General features: G+C 41.1%; 1 protein-coding gene across 2 annotated transcripts in view; it reads left to right on the forward strand.

The window, feature by feature from the left end:
- Window positions 1-17,341, forward strand: part of LOC115014302 (teneurin-3) — a 131,150-nt gene that overhangs the window by 64,878 nt on the left and 48,931 nt on the right. For both annotated transcript variants that reach the window (XM_029441040.1, XM_029441041.1), the window contains 5 exons: window positions 687-925; window positions 8,835-8,960; window positions 10,722-10,936; window positions 15,319-15,529; window positions 16,581-16,682. In XM_029441040.1, the coding sequence (XP_029296900.1) occupies window positions 687-925; window positions 8,835-8,960; window positions 10,722-10,936; window positions 15,319-15,529; window positions 16,581-16,682 (893 nt within the window). The remainder of the gene's footprint in view (window positions 1-686; window positions 926-8,834; window positions 8,961-10,721; window positions 10,937-15,318; window positions 15,530-16,580; window positions 16,683-17,341) is intronic.

Raw genomic sequence — 17,341 nt, forward strand, 5'->3', positions numbered from 1 at the left:
TCTTCTTTTCATAAAATAATAAATACATAATAAAAGTGGAGGAATGAAGTTCTGCAGTTCTGGGTTGAAGGAGCGTTTTCAATGCATGGTCAATCTGTCCAATTTCCCTGGCCATCCCCATAAGCCGAGAGGCATTTGGGTATTAATCTCTTAATAGTGGCAAGAGTGGCAACAAGGCTTAATTCATTTACTTAAGAGCTTTTCACGTGGGGCTTAAAAGTTAATAGGACAATCACTCTGTAGTGCATTTGATTAAACCCTCTTAATTACCCCAGGTATAATGGGCTATTAGCAAAGGCCCAGTTGTAAAAGGGCAAGTGGGAGATGATTATTTTTATGAGGTACTTTTTGTACACCTCTTCCAATGTCAGGATTAAACTGAATATTAGAATTTAGCCCAGTTCCTCTTGCATTGTGATAAACAGGGAGGTACCTGGTTTTAAAGGGTTTACTGTACTTCAGTCATTTATTTTGGTATTTGGCATTTCATTTTAAATTGGACTTGCTTCAAGCTATTGAGGACAGCTCGGGGACACGAGCAAATTGGGGTCTTTTATCCAGCTGAAGCTGAACAGTTTGACAAAGATGGACACATACATGAAGCAGGTGCAGATCAAGGGCTTGAACCACCCACTGATTATACGGCTATTTATAAATACACTTTTCTTTTCTTTCCCCCTCTGCAGGCATTTTCTTTTTAAAACGGGCACAGGAACAACACCTTTCTTTGGTACTGCAGCCCCTGGTTACACTATGGCCACGGGGACTGTTTACTCCACGCCGGCGCGACCTTTGCCCAGACACAGCCTGTCCAGAGGAGCTTTCAAGTTCAAGAAGTCACCCAAACACTGCTCCTGGAAGTGCACTGCCCTGGTTGCTGTGGGGATAGCTGTGGTTCTGTCCATCATCCTCTGCTACTGCATAGGTAAGGGTGAGTGTGGATGTTTTAAAGATTTTCTTTTTAAATGTAGTTGCATGAGGAGATTATCTGTTCTCAAATCACAAATCAGTGCGTGACATTATTAAGAAGATCATATTAATGAGAGCTACACATCAGCACACACATTTACACATTTAGACTTATAGTAAGTCACAGAAATTAGGATGTGAAACCTGACTTGTCTACTTGAGGCTTCCATGAAGTCTTGAGTTCGCCCTTGAGAGTTGAAAGCAAAAACATTCAGACTAAATATTTGATGTGAGACTAAAAAACAATAGTCAGTCGCCGCATATTTAATTTTTAGATCTTTGCTCTAAAGGGTTTTTGGTCCTAACAATGAAAAAAACCCACAAATAAAACAGCTTCAAAATGTCAAATCCATAAACCATGTCATTTTAATGGTCAGCAATCAGACCTGAAAGTATGTTTTATCTTGATTTGCAATTTGTTTATGAAGACTAATGAGTGAATGACTTTGACGTGCTGTCAAGGAGCTGCCGCTTGATTTGGACTGACGGCAACATCATTTAAAGCTGCTCCTCGTGTCTCTCTTCCCGTCTCAATCATAACTCCTGCTCGCTTGTCTGGCTCTTACCCACACGTTCTCCCCAATTTTTAATTTGTACATTTGACGACATGATAGGAACACCAGTTCAAGGCCACTTTCCTACTGACCTTAAAACTTGCGGGTCGACACCAGTAGCAATTTAAAAACGTCTTCTCTTTTCCTTCTCATGTCGGTCGTCTTAGAAGGTTCAGTCCCTGATCGTGTCTGGAGGCAGTTCAGGAGGTGAACATCTTATCTGTGAACTGTTCACATAAACAGATATTCCAGGCTGAACATCTGCACAGATGGGGGCTTAGACCACAACTTTGATTCTGTAGAGCGGCAATTCAAGGGAATATCCGCCTGTATATCCGAGCCTGGCGTGAGGATATTTTTACCACTGGATGACGTATGTGTTTTTGTGTTAACACAGATTCACACAGTATGGGATGTTTACACCTTAATACTGTGCATTTGAGGCAAATCCACCATCTAGCCTGACAAAATTAACTATACCCCGAGGCTTTGGCATCAACATTGCCACTGAACACTTGTTGTTATTGTCTGATGTGGAGGTGCAGCACAAGCTGTCACCCGGGTGCATGAAAACCAGCAGTTTTTTGTGCCGGTAGCGACATATTTCTTTAGGTTCTAGGGAGCGAAAACCTGACTCTATTATCTGCGGTGGCATTAGACAATCTTTAGACATGTCAGTCGGTCAAAGGGAACAAATGATAGACAAGCTCCCTAGAGTGAATGTAGCCAGCATGCCTCTTAATCTGTATGAAGTGTGATTGCTGTCAGGAGCGTTTCTATTTCACTGCCTTTTTCTCTTTGCAGAAATTGCAGATGCCCTGATAGGATTCAGTAGTGTATGTCTGGCTAAGCGCTCAGTCAGATATGCAGACATGGCCCGAGTACAGCTTCCAACGAGACATTCCTGTCTGTTTCCCTTTTTGACAGGGGGCCATGCATCATCCCCAGACTTCGAATCCCCAGTTCACAGAACGTATGTCCTCAGGGGTTCCTGTTGTAACACAGGCAGGGCAGTTCAAATGGCCAGAACAGATGGCTGCGTCAAAATGAAACAGTCGAGGAGCTGAACCCTTATAAGAAAAGAAACAGATCTTTAAAGAAGACCTTGTGTCCACAGAGCCTTTTGTTGTGCTAGAAACCAAGACTTGCTTAAGACTCTTGTTAAACAGGAAATGCTTTTATCTCGGTCAGGAAGATAAACTAATGCTCATCCTCTGCCCCTCCGATGGGAATTATGTCCTATGAGAAGACTTTCGGATGTTTTTTTTTTTACTGCATGTGTCAAAGCTGACTTCTTGCTAACCTTTAGAATCTCGACCACAGCAATAAACCTGTTACAGATTCATGTCTCCTCATGCCCTCTCTTGTCATCCAAGCCCTTAATCTTTACACTGTGCCTCTCTCCCTGAGCGGATATAATAGTATTCACCCAGCTTGGAGGCAGGGGAAATGTGACACAGTTGTATAAGGAGAAATATGGGGTTGTTGGGAAGATCCTATAACCAGTGTTTTATTGGGGAATAGAAAGGAGAGTGCTCTCTTGGAGGATGGGTCATAAATGTGCTATATTAATATCAATATTCACAATGGCTTTATTGACTTAACTGTTTTGTTTGTTGTCGTTCATGATCTTATATCATAAAATTAGGATATATATATACGTACGTTTTATAACCTAGCTGCTCCTCTGTGTGAAGGAATCAGTCGCTATTTGTGTTTGTGCTTGTGACAGATCTGCTCAGTTTACACAGGGAAAAAATGAGCTGAAACAGTCATTTGTTCAGCTGTTGTCACTGTCAGTTGTAGCAGATTGGATTCATTCACAACATTTTCATCTCAACAATCACCAACTTGTTTAATTGTAGACCTGTCGGTTGTTTGGGAATTGTATTTTTGGCCTGATTCCAGAGTGTATGCCTTGTGCACTGTCTCCTTTGGTGTGTTTGTATGTGGGAGTGTGTGTGTGTGAGTTAAACAGATGCAGCCCACTGCCACTTGCCTCAGGTGTCTGAGAGTGTTTCCACCACTTCCTCTTGCTTTCATCCACCGCCAATTCACCTGCCAGATGCAATGACTCAAATAGATACAATGAGCACTCATGCTTTAATATTTGTTTTACTGTCAGCTCGCACAGTCCCATTAGTACAAAGACAAACTCAAAGACAAATACAGGAACACCTGCATCTGTTATATGTTAAACCGTATCATATTATTAAATTTTTGTTTTGTTCTGTCAGGTTAAGGTTCAGACCAATATGCCTCATGATATCTTAGAAACAAATCATTCAGATACAAACATTTTTTCTTGAATTAATTTGAAGACCAGTGTGCAGCGCAGTAAAAGAACAAACTGGACTTTGGCTGACAGCAGCTCCTGTAATTCAAATGAGGCAAACCTGCTGAGGGGAGTCTTTCCAGTTCCAGTTCTGCAAACTAGCCTGATTGGAAGGATTTCAGCAATTGTTCAGATACAGGCAAGGCCAATCAGGACCGAGTCCAGTTTTGATGATCTGATTGGATGCAGAAACAGCATGCGGATTCTTGGAAATGCACTTTAAATTGAACCGTAGAAATAAAATCATATGCGAACAATAGCCTCTCTGAGCATGTTGGATCAAAATGTTTACAAGGAGAAGACGATATTCTTCTTCTGTCTGACGTTTTGTCTTCTGATGTCAGACGTGTATATAGAGAATAATATATTCATTAATTGTGTGTTAATGGACTGCTTTTATATAGCACTTTTCCAATCTTTATGGTTACTCAAAGTGCTTTACAACACAACACACACGCACACCATTGGCCATCAAGAGCAATTTGGGGTGCCGACTGCAGGACTGGGGATCGAACCACCGACCTTCTAACAAGTGGACGACCACTCTACCTCCTGAGCCACAGCCGCCCCGGTTGCTCAGTTGCTTTGTAAAAATGCACAGAAACTAATTCCCTGAAATCTTGTACCGCAGAAATGTCATTTACCAGAAAAGGCGAAAATCAATTTGGAATTATTCATTTGTTTTTCAGGGAAGGCTGGTTGATTAAAGTGATGGCTCTCCTGAAACTGTTGACATGGTGGGCACTTTTGGTTTTAACAAAGCCGTGCCAGCAGAAGAGAATGGATGATACAGGTTGTTTTCACTCATCGGTGATGAGTACTGTGTTGGAGGAATACGGAAAAAAAAGAAATATCAAGAAACACCACAGAGACTAACAGAAGGAAACAGGGAGCTTGCTTCAATTGCAACAGAACTAAAAAAAAAAAAAAAACCCTGTCTTGGTCGATCTTGTATTACAGATGTTGTCATTCCATTTGAGGTTGTTGGAGATACTATCCTAGAAAACAGGAACATCTTAGCCTTGCTGTGAGCTGTGTGGCTTATTTGGAGGAGTCCCACGGGGATGTTTCTGTGGGGATGTGCAGGCAGATTCCAGCATAAAACAATGTTTATCTCAATAATGTTGAGGCTGTTGAGCTCCAAGTTGTTGTTGGCACACCGGGGCTCCAGATGGGTCACCTCTCTCTATGGTAAATGGCCTAATTATTCTCGGTGGCGATGCCCATCAGAATGGCATCCTCTGCATATTTTAACAGGAAACACTTAAGACGTTTTATACTCATTTATGTTTTTAATGACTTGGGTTGCTTAGCTTAATAATTAATTATTATTTTTTCCTATAAAAGAAGGAATACAACTTTTAACTGGAGCTTAATTAGCGCAGTGTTTTTCCAGGTAACAACACCACCAAAAACTGTGAACAAGATGGGGAATTTGCTGTGGGAGCTGCCAGGAGGATTATCTGGGGCTCATGTTGTATTTTCTAGTGCAAAATTGATTTTGCTTCTGTACACTAAATACCATGTGGATGTTAGAGCTCAAACAAACATTTTGTACACATTCAACCTCCCATTCATCGTCAGTAGAGGTGTTCCACAGGGCAAATTTTGACTTTGACTAGCTTTTGCAGCTTCTTGCTCAGGAAGAGAATTGCTCACGGCCCATAAATATTAATTGAACTGGCCTAGGCTGCAGGAATAACTTATGCAAATTCATAAATTGAGGGCTGTTCACCTCAAAGCAATTTGTTGATGAGGTAAGTGGGATTCAGGTCCTGGCGCACTAAGAGCAGTGAAGAGGGGAAGGCTCTTGTCGGTTCTGTGGCGTGTCTGATACACAAAAGCCACCGCCGCACACAGTGGAAGTGTGGTGATACTGGGAGATGTGAGTGCACAATGTTGAGTTGTGGAGAGTCATCAGTCATGTTAAATTAACTCGTCTACAATCAGGAACCAAGCCAGTGGAACTGTTTTAGACGCCGACTTTTAATTTAGCGTCTGTAGGTTAGAGTGAAATATCTTGACAGCCTTTGTATGAAACGCAGTGAAATGTGTTACAGATATTCATTATCCCTTTTGGAGAAAGTCTACCATTGGTGATGACTGACCTTACATCCATCATTGGGTCAAAGGTTCATTTAAACACAACCAAATACCTGCAGAATTAATGACACTAGCCTCAGCTGTACTTGTTAGCATGCTTACAGGCTAAACTAAGATTGAAAACCTGGTAAACGTTACCTGCTAAACATCAGCATGTTAGATTGCCACTATGAGCATGTTAGCATGCTTACAGGCTAAACTAAGATGGCAAACCTGGTAAACATTACCTGCTAAACATCAGCATGTTAGCATTGCCGCTATGAGCATGTTAGCATGCTTACAGGCTAAACTAAGATGGAAAACCTGGTAAACGTTACCTGCTAAACATCAGCATGTTAGCATGCTTACAGGCTAAACTAAGATGGAAAACCTGGTAAACGTTACCTGCTAAACATCAGCATGTTAGCATTGCCACTATGAGCATGTTAGCATGCTTACAGGCTAAACTAAGATGGCAAACCTGGTAAACATTACCTGCTAAACATCAGCATGTTAGCATTGCCGCTATGAGCATGTTAGCATGCTTACAGGCTAAACTAAGATGGCAAACCTGGTAAACGTTACCTGCTAAACATCAGCATGTTAGCATTGCCACTATGAGCATGTTAGCATGCTTACAGGCTAAACTAAGATGGAAAACCTGGTAAACGTTACCTGCTAAACATCAGCATGTTAGCATTGCCACTATGAGCATGTTAGCATGCTTACAGGCTAAACTAAGATGGCAAACCTGGTAAACGTTACCTGCTAAACATCAGCATGTTAGCATTGCCACTATGAGCATGTTAGCATGCTTACAGGCTAAACTAAGATGGAAAACCTGGTAAACGTTACCTGCTAAACATCAGCATGCTAGCATTGCCGCTATGAGCATGTTAGCATGCAGAAGTTTGCTATCAGGTCAAAACACCACTGTGTCTCAGCACAGTCTCACAGAGCTGCTGTCATTAAAGCATTAGCATTAATTAAAATAATATTGCCAAGCTATAAGGCAACAGCACCTTATGTTTGAGAGCACGTCGTCCATGTGTGCTTTGATTAGGGTGATGTCCTGTCTTCTGCCAGTCAGCTTAGAGAGAGATTTTTCTCTCAACATTAAAAGGGCTAATTTTCTAAATACAGGTTTGGTTAGGAAAAAGATTGTGAATAACCTGCTTTCATTTCACACTGTCAATCATTTTTACAAGAGTAGGTGTCACTTTTTTTTTTCAGGCAGAGGGTGTTTTTCTTCTGGTTAATGCTCCGTGTCCTCAGTTGATCCTTGCAATTTTGGACCCAGCACACAGTGTTTTCTACTAAATCTGGAGGCTTTCCTCAGTTTAAAGCCACCAAGATGTTAGTCTACGAAATGGAGATATTTACACACTAAGCCGTTTGTAAAAGTTGGTATTTAAATGTGGGAGTTTTTCAGGCCAATGTTTGGATTCAGTGTTGGGGACTAATAAGACTATTTTTAGAGAATTGTCTGATTCTTGGCAGATTTATGTTAAGTTGCAGACTGTGTCTGTCTGTGTTGCCAGTGAATTTGGACATCATTACTGAGATGTATGTGAATCTGGTTGAAGTTGGAGAAAGATTTTGAACATTTTGAAACCATCAATAGCAACAGGACGTGTCATTGATGTAGAAAACGTGAAGAAAAAAGAAACAAAACTGCACAGATCCATTCAGAAAGAAAATACTAACTTTTCAAAGAAGCATATTGATGGACTAGTCGGGCTTCATTTGTGTTGCTGGTTTTCTTCACATGCATCTAAAATGGATTCTAACACTGAGGGTGATGCTGGCTGAAAGTACTGTGTAACCAAACATTAACTCAATGTTGAATCTGCTTTATTTAACTGGAATTCAAGGCTACGGAGCCCCTGTTCATTTAATCTACGAGGACGGTGCTGAGTGTGTTCCCTCTAAACTGATGCCGAGTACATTCATCTGCAGGCTTGATACACTGTCCCTACTACTTTTCAATCTCTGTTTTGGTCTCCTTCACATTTAATATCCTATCTGGCCTCACTTCCACTTCTCAAGTTCTTTGCTGCACTCAATATCCATCCTCCCGGCGAGCGTTGGAGAACAGTTCCTCTCGCAGATCAAATGGTCGGAAATCAAGATGCTTCCTCAGCATGTTCCCTCGCTGGTGACTTTGAAGAAGATTGGCCCTCTCGCTGCGCTCACAGGAGCACCTCAGTTTCCCAAAACAACAAGAACACAGTTTGATTGCATCCAATACTGAGACAATAAAGCAGGTTTGCTAAATGAAAGCGAGACAAAGTTTAGTTATCTAAGACAACTAGAGGAGTGTTGTAGCATCTTACACTATCACTTCCTCCTCCTGCTGTGACTGTCTGTCTCAATAAACTGCCTCACTCCTTCTTAAAAGACTCTCACTTTCTGTCTCCATGTTACTCGTCCCTGCTTTATTACTCTACTGTATTATACTGTATTACAGAGGTCAACACTTTCCCGGTGTATCTCGTCAAGTTGTCTGAAGTGGAAGCTTTGTGTAAAAATACAAAATTCTGCATTCTTTGATACAGTAGCTGTTTGTGTGCAGACACTGTGGCACATTAATGAACAGTGCTCCCCAAGGAAACACGATAGAGCAACAGGGTTCCTAAGTATTGATTGAAATGACTGCGTCTGGACTCTATCAGTGCGGTGTTTACCCAGAAACCACCTGTTGTAGGGTAGCCTCAAAAAACAGAACATTTAGAAGTTAAACCTTTTTGTTTTTTCTGTCTGCGTTGGATCCATCCATTGTGTTCTCCCACGTGTCTTTTGTGCTTCAGTAGCTTGATTGTTTTTGTGCAACTCTTTGCTTATTTGTTTATCAATTTCTACAAGCCCACGCAGCTTTTTTGTGTACTTCACAGCAATGCACCTTTTCGGCCTCAATTGGCAGCTCCAAGAGTTGGACAACCAGCCGGCTTTTGAAAACGGAGGAGTTGGGAAGATGGGGCCGACTCAGTCCAGCATAGTGACAGTTCTGGCTGCTGACGGTGAGGAAATAAAAGACGGACATCTGAATAATCCGCTAATTAACATTCAAATAAACCCTTATAGTATTAGTGCACAATAAATTTACTGTTCTTTTGTTGGCTTCGCTGTATCATATAAATTAATTTTGGTCAAGGTTATGTTGCCATTGCATCAGGGTTAAGTTTTTATTTTGTTCTGTATTTTATTTTATTTTATTAAAATAATAAATAACAAATTAATGGCTTGGCAAAAGCACAGTGTTGACCAGCTGTCTGGCACACTTGTACAAAGACTTAAATGTGCAAATACTCTCAGCTTTGGTTAATTAATGCTTTTTGAAATTAAATGCTAACATTTTTTTTTTAAAGGTTAAAGAATACAAATGAATTAAATCAAGAAAAGGTTCAAATGACGATTAAGAAAAGCAAATTGCAAGAGCAAACCATTTGGCCTCGTGCATGATTTGGTGCTCGATGCCCAGCCAGCCTTTACAGTTTATTGAGATCTTTCACCTTCTGAATATTAATTGACTGATTCCAGACAGCTTTGTACTACCTAATCATAATCTTGGACCATTGTGTATTCAACAACAGGCAGGCAGACCCATCTCAACTCACCTTTACAGCAAAAGCCACCAAATTAATCTCTAAGCACATTGCAGTATTTAGAATGCACAGCCACGAAAGCATTAATTGAGTTGAGTAGGCCAGGCAAAAGCTCAATTGTTTAAACTCGGCTAGATTTAAATCCTCATAAGTACTGCTAATTAAGATAGCATGAGGCAGGTTTTGGACTGTTTAAAGGCAATCAATAGCCGGCTATTATTCTCCCCAGAGGTAAACTTGGCTTCCAGTCTTCACGTTGACTGAAGCTAAAGTGACAGCCAATGGCCTCATTACACACACAGCGCTGAAGGATGCAAATAAAGGCGGTCTGGCACAAAAGGATGCACTCACAGCGACTGTATACACAGGTCCGCAAAGGTTGAGTTGTTATTATGTAACAGGACAACTCTGCATCACACGCCTAACACGTTATAGGTCAGTGCCACGGTAAAAGGCACAGCTGCAGTCCTTCTAAAGCAGAGCTTAAAAGGACAAGGACTTTAAAGCGCGTTACAGATGTTTCTTCTTGACGATGAAATCTGTTCTTGTAATTGCACCTTGCAGACTGCAGTTTTTCATGTGAGAATGAGTCATATTAAAAGTGGCCATCTCTCCATCTTTTGTGCTGTAAGGACACAGTTTAAAGACATAATTCACAAAATTGTTTTGATTTGCTGTTATTGCTCTGGGAAGGTAGCGCTCAGTATATCTGACAGATTCCATTTAGACCTTATCTAAGTTGAGGCCTTACTCTCTGAGTCATCACGACCAAAGAAAAGATCGGAGATGCGGCCTGTTAGAGTCTTATGAAAAGCCAATTATATCTGGTCATTTCTTTTCCCGTGAGCAGTGCATCATGGTCCACAGGGATCTATTACTTTTAATCCTGTCTTTCTTGGTCACTGCTCATTTGGAAAATATATGACTATCTTATTGTTAGGTCCCTGCTTGAATAAAGGAATAAGATTGCACTGGAAAGCAAAAGATAGAATGTAACATTTACTGACATGCACTGATCAAAGACTTACACGAAAGCAAGGTTGCTTTTTCAGATGTGAAGGTTTTAACTGATGGCATGAAAGGCTCTCTGATGACTCATTTATACCACCTCATCATAACTGTGCTGTTTTGATTCTGTAACACCTCATGTAATTCCAGTGTGTTTCTGTCTTCCAGGAAGGACTAGCGTGCTTAATCAGGAGAACAACTCCATCGACACGGGACAGGTCGACATAGGGAAGAGGGCCGGTCAGAGCGTCCCACCAGGAGTGTTCTGGCGTTCTCAACTCAGCATGGAGCTACCACGCTTCCTGAAGTTCAACATCTCGGTACAGAAGAATGCGCTGATTGGAGTCTATGGACGAAAAGGTCTCGCACCATCTCACACTCAGGTAAAGTTAAAAATGTTTTTAAATTAGCTTCATCGCTTGGAGATCAAACTGACACTATGAAACTGACACCTTGCGACTCTTTAAAGTGCGTTACTATGTAACTTTTGAAAGAAAAAACTAAATGTCTTTCTGTTACAAATGAACAGAAAGACATTTCAGTCAGGGTTTTTGCAGCTACAGCCTCTCTTGGTCTGCGTTGACCAGTAGCTTACAGTGGCTAATGTTAGCAACAAAACACTGCTGTCTCGCTGACATTACTTTAGTTCAATGGCTTTATTAACAATAATGCTCCGTGGGTTAATCATTTCAAGTGGCTCCTATTATATTACACATAATCATGGAATCACTTTTTAATATAAGAAATGGATTATACCAGCTTCAAGGATGTAAAGAGCCTTAAAGAAGCCTGCAAATTAAACCATATCAAACAATATATATGCATATTATTTAATAGGGTCTTTTATCTGCCCTTATGATGACTCTTATTTAAATTCCTGACATGTATGCATTTGCAAATTAGAACTTGGCACTAGTTTAGTTTCAGTTTTCTCTGCTCAGCTTTGATTTGCCTGTGTGGGCATGCACATCTTTCACTTGCACTAAACGTCTGCAATTTGCAAATTGAAGTGTTTCCAAAATGTCTGATGTGTCACTTGAATGACATTTCCGGGCATCCAAATGTCCAATGTGTGGTGATGGAGATGGAAGCACTCAGACAATGGCTATTTTCCACCACACTTGACTGCAAAAGCTCTTAGCTTCACCTTCTTGACATTCTCTCTGTAAAGATGGGCTTCACTCAAGTGTAGACAGTTAGGGCCACTCTTTGATGGACGAAAGTCAGATGGGGGGGGGGGGGACAACAACAGGTGAACTGGATTGCACTTTCAAGGTGAAAAAAAGGAAGCCCAAGACCAAAGGGTACTCATTAACAAGAAACTGCTTTTATGTCTCCGGCAATTGTTGCACAGACACTCAAGCCAGTCAATGCTGGACACTGTGTCCATTGTGGCCACCTCTAAATTACATACTGTTCAGGAACCAGGAGCACAAATCAATGCATTTACTTAACTGAGCATGAAAGACCCCAATGAGAGATATTGACTCTTCATCGTATTCACAGCTTGGAAGACGAGACAACATTTAGGTGCAACAGGCTTTCCACCTTTCTCAAACATAGACTTCCTCCGTCTGCTATTGAGTGTCTGTCTGTGCTGATACAAACCAAACGAGTTAGAAGAAACAAACTTTTGTAGTTTTGTTTCTTAAGACGTTTCAAAGTGCCAGTCTAAGTTAACTCAATCTAAAGTCTGAAGAATCTGCAGGCTTTCAGCGTTCATCCTCTGTCCGTGGGGCATCCTGCAGTCTCTCCACGCTTGGCCTCTTGCCTGTTATTCACTGGTATTGTTGGATTGAGACGAGTTGGGGGGCTTTCACAGCGGCTAATCGAGATGTATGCACTTCGCCAGGAGGTTTAGGGTTCGCGGGATGAACTGTTTTATTACTTCCCCCCCCCCCCCCACCCCCCCAAACCCAACAACACAAAGAAGTCAACTTCCGCCAGGTTAATATCCATCCCCTGGCCCCCCCCCCCCCTGCACTACTCAAAGGGGTTTAAATCACAGTGTTGACTTCACCTGCCCCCTCGCTTAATGCACTCTTTTCCTGCCGTTTGCAAGTCAACTGAAAAGTTTCTCGGCTCCGTGTTTGTCACATTCCTGAGCATTAAATCCTGTTTTGTATTTCCTCGTCCCTTTCTTTCAGCTCTTTCACTGCCCTTTGTGTTTTATGAGGCTGGTTGTTGTGCACATACTGATTTAAAGCTGCAATAATTTATTATTGGCCACAAGGCAGAGAAAAACTCAATAACAAGACGACTTATGACTTATAGTTTATAAAGTTGTTTTGCCTAAAGTGATAGCCAACAGTCGGCGGCTTACACATCAAACACACCAGCATTCATCTGGAGCTGTGTTTCTGGCCGCTTGATGAATGTTTTTATTTACTTATAGTTGATAACTTAGTCTGTCTGCCGTTTGGCGCTGGGCAGGAAATGCACAGTGTGGGTTTATTATCGCTTTTTTTTATTTTATTTTTATTGTTGATGAAAACGGCTTTTTGCTGCTTCTGGAAATGAGTTGGGTTGTGAGGTGTTGATTTCTTTGCTGGCCATGAAACCAATGCAATGAGGTGAAAGAGGGTAACAAGCTCAATATACTTGCAGATTTAGGTTTGGGGTACAAATGATCTACATGCAGGAGTCCTTTTGATGGAATGCTACTATAAATATTATTGATTAGAGGCACTTTATTTTTCATTCCATGATAACAGTTCAGCATAGTTGTAATTCAAGTAGTCTCCCTGTGCAAAAAAAAATACAGCCTCATCCTGCAGCTCTCCTCCCTCCCCTCTCCGTCTTCAGCCCTTCCCACCACATGAGCACGGGCACACGCGCTTCATACAGTCTTGTATTTCAAAAAGCATCTCAATCGTGATCCCGACCTGGTGCAGTTATACTGTACCACGACTATATTCCTGTAGGATATTCTCCCTTTGTATCAGGCTTTTCCACCATCTGAAGGAACGTGCACGCTCGTCTGCATTTGCAGAACAGCCGATAGCTCCGCCCTCTCCCTGTAATGACCTGTGATTGGCCAAAGTCTCCCATCACGGGCTAGATTATTTTGAAAGCCTAAAAACAGAACCACAAGAAATTACAATATGCTGAAAGGTTATTAAGGATTGTTTTTGCCCAATGACACCAAATAAAATACCCCAGATTTAATGCAGCTTTAAAAATACAAATGTTAAATTGTTATTGGTAGTATTATGACATATTTTTAGGGCTAATTTCCTATTTCATGAGGACAAATAAATAAATAAAAACACTAATATTTCTGAAAACTTAAAGCATATTTTATGATTTTGCTGGATGCATACTTTAAACTACATATATAAAAATATATAAAGATATAATACGTATAAGTCAGATTTGTCTTTTTTCTTTTTTAAACCTATTAACTGTGTATCAGTCACAAATCAATGCCTTAGCAGATCATCAAAGCTGTCTGCAAACAGCCTCATCATTGGATTTAAATCCAAAAACTGCTACAGTGCCACTCTGTATGCATCACTCTGTAAGCAGCCCACAGACTCTCATCCACCCGGGTTTTTTTTTTTTTTTTTACTTTAAGCTCAGTACATCTGTGTAGCTAACAACTGCCTCAGCCAGGGGATCTGTCTGCATCTGCTGTGCTCCTCTGCAGCCTATAGCCTGTTTGGGGATTGCCGGTATGTTACACTGTTTTCTGCTGCAGTGCTCTCCGCCAAACAGCCTTCGTCAAAATAAGGTTCAGGTGTTGAGCAGGTGCAGTGAGAGCAGATGCGCCGCTTTCCTCGTCTCACTTGGCAGGAATGACTCGTTACTCCTTGTTTACCCCGTAAATCAATGTTTGCTTGAAAGAAATATAGAGAGACTGTTATGCTGCAATCCCAACACATACAGGAGAAAAGAAGGAGAAGCCTGGGGTATATACTGTGTTATATTTGTATTTTATGTATACTGTGTGTAGTGTACTGTCTACTGTACTGTTTGTTTTCTAGGGACACATTCTGACCTCACCAACAAGGACGTTAAATTAATTATAGATAAAATACAATATATTGCTTTTATTTCTCTTTATTTTACCGGGATAATCCACTCAGTATCTTTACTGTGTTTGATGGAGTCCTGGGTACATACAGTATATTACATATACAGTACATTTAAAACAAACTAAATTAAAAGATTAGTACGTTTTGTATCAAATTGAATTAAAAGCCGATTAAACGAAGCGTACACATGTAATTGAAGAAAGCTTTTCACTTATTTTATACTTATATTTGTATTTTGTGCACACTCTAACTGTGAATAACTCTAAATTTTAAGTTTACGCATCTACACAGTGTATTATTAGTGTTAATTTAGCAAATTATAATAAACACATTTCCAGAGTCTGTTAAGTGCACTCCTGTCAGAGTTAACAATTTATTTTTGGAATATGTTTGAGCATTCGCCCCAGAGCCGTATCAGCTCTATCAGCAGACAAACAACTCTCCAAACAACATCTATCAACTACAAATAAATGTCGCTGAAAATCAACATTTCTAATACTCAAATATTTGCACAAATCTGTTTTGGTTGTGTCTTGCATTGCGACTTTGAAGTGTTCTTCTCCGACTGTGAGGGAAATCACTAGAGGAGCTGCATACAAAGCATCCAATAGAAGCAAATATAAACTTTTTGAACTCTCTTGCCTCTTTACTGCCTGATTTAATTATACCAACATTAAAATAACAACCATCTGCATCTGTCGTAATCTGTTTCGGGCGTTGTTTTGCAGTATGACTTTGTGGAGCTGTTGGACGGCAGCCGGCTTATCGCCAAAGAACATTGGACTCAGAGTGAACCGGAGACGAGGGGACGGCTGGATCACCCGGTCACCGTCCACCAAGCCGGGTTCATCCAGTACCTGGACTCAGGCGTGTGGCACCTGGCGTTTTACAATGACGGACGAAGCGCCGAGACAGTGTCCTACAACGCCATCATCCAGGGTACGAGGACACACATCTGCTGCGATGGCTGATGAGTGTGATTGGAATGATGTGTAATGACATGTTTGGAAGACTTTAATTTCCTTAAACAGCTGCGCCTGCATTAGCAAACAGTGAGGTTTGTTGGAAAGTCTGGCTTCCGCACAAACAAGCTGAGCTCTTAAAACTTTGAGCCACCTAGGGGGCAGATCTAAGTTTTCATTGGAGGCTAGTGGATTATTGTGCTCAATACTACAATACGAGACAATACACCGCATTGATTCTTTTCCTCCTAACAACCTCTTCAGCGTTCTGAAGTCTGGGAAATGTTCCTTGAGGTTTTTTGAGGTAGGAAAAACACTAAGGTTGGGTTAACGTTTTTTTCTATTTCCTGTGGGGAGTTTCATCGATCCGACCCTACAAATATGAAGGTATCGATGTGTGAGGTCAAAATTGCCTGGGTCCGACGCTGGCTCGATGAGCATCCAATACAAGACGGAGCAATAACCAGTCTGCCCCCTTAATGCCGATCAAAATGAAGGGCCCTGGTCTTTCGGGGGGGGTGGCGTTCATGAGCGATGGTCTGTTGAATGAACACAAGATCTGTCTGTAGGATATGTCAGATTAACTTCAACTCTGAGAGGATTTGAGCTGTAAACACTCAGGAGATTGCATGGCTTGAGCATGATCAGTCATTCAAGGGGTTGAGGGGCGAGGAGGAGACGGGAGGAAAACAAAATGTGTCAAGGAAATGGAATTATTTGGTCTAATTTAAAACGTCTGTGTGGCTTTTACTTAACATGACTTAGATGGGATGAGGCTGCAGCGTGCATGTTATGGAGGCTTAGACCTTAGTGGGACATGGACAAACAGCTGTAAATGTATGCCATACAAGGGATGCTTAAAGGATTCATGCAGGAGGGGAAAGAAGTTAGTATCTCGGCCGTCTCGCAGTACTTGTTTAAAAACTGTACAGTTGTCAAATGTTATTTAGGAGGAATTTCAGATTTGCTGTAATGTGACAATCCTGCGAGTTATTAATAGTTTGACTTTCTCACCGCTGTACCCACAGAGTCTGTCACGGAGTGCACACACAAGTGTTACGGGAACGGGGAGTGTGTGGCGGGATCATGTCACTGCTTCCCAGGATTCATTGGGCCGTACTGTTCCAGAGGTAATTATGAAGCTCGTATATTCTTCTTCTGTCCATTCAGCACATTATATATTTAAAGGGTCAGTTTCTCCCAAATTAAAAAGATATTATTTTCCTTTTATCTCTTGTGGTATCAAGCCGTGCAGATTGTTGTGTTGCTCAAAGCATTAATACAAAAAAAGAAATGGCGTCTCAAAGGGTTCAGATAGATTAATATATTGACCAATATTAGCTGAGGAGTTTCAAGAAACGTCAGTACAGATATGTTTGAGATGATTAAGGAACACTGTCACCATTACGCAGATCGTCTACCGGAAAAGAACTGACAAGTTTATTTTTCAATTTCTCTAATCGGCTTTTAAAAATCCAGCATCAGTCGTCAGTACTGTCTGTTACTCTGAATAATCCACATACTGTAACCAGCTGTTTCCATTCACTCTACTAAAGAACATGCTCCCTATGAAAACTATGTTTTCATGCACGGATCACCAAAAAATACATTTATTTTAACGCCCAAAATCTCAGAGACGCTTATGTCAAAACCTGGAGTGTGTGTGTTGTGTGTGTCTGTGTGTGTGTGTGTGTGTATTTTAAATATGTTTATTCACCCTCTCCCCACGAGCTAGATGAGAAGACAAGCCCACGCTCGTGTCTTTGTGTAGCTGTTTAATGTGTGATAT

Source organism: Cottoperca gobio, chromosome 10 (genome assembly GCF_900634415.1).
Source record: "Cottoperca gobio chromosome 10, fCotGob3.1, whole genome shotgun sequence".
NCBI lineage: Eukaryota > Metazoa > Chordata > Actinopteri > Perciformes > Bovichtidae > Cottoperca > Cottoperca gobio.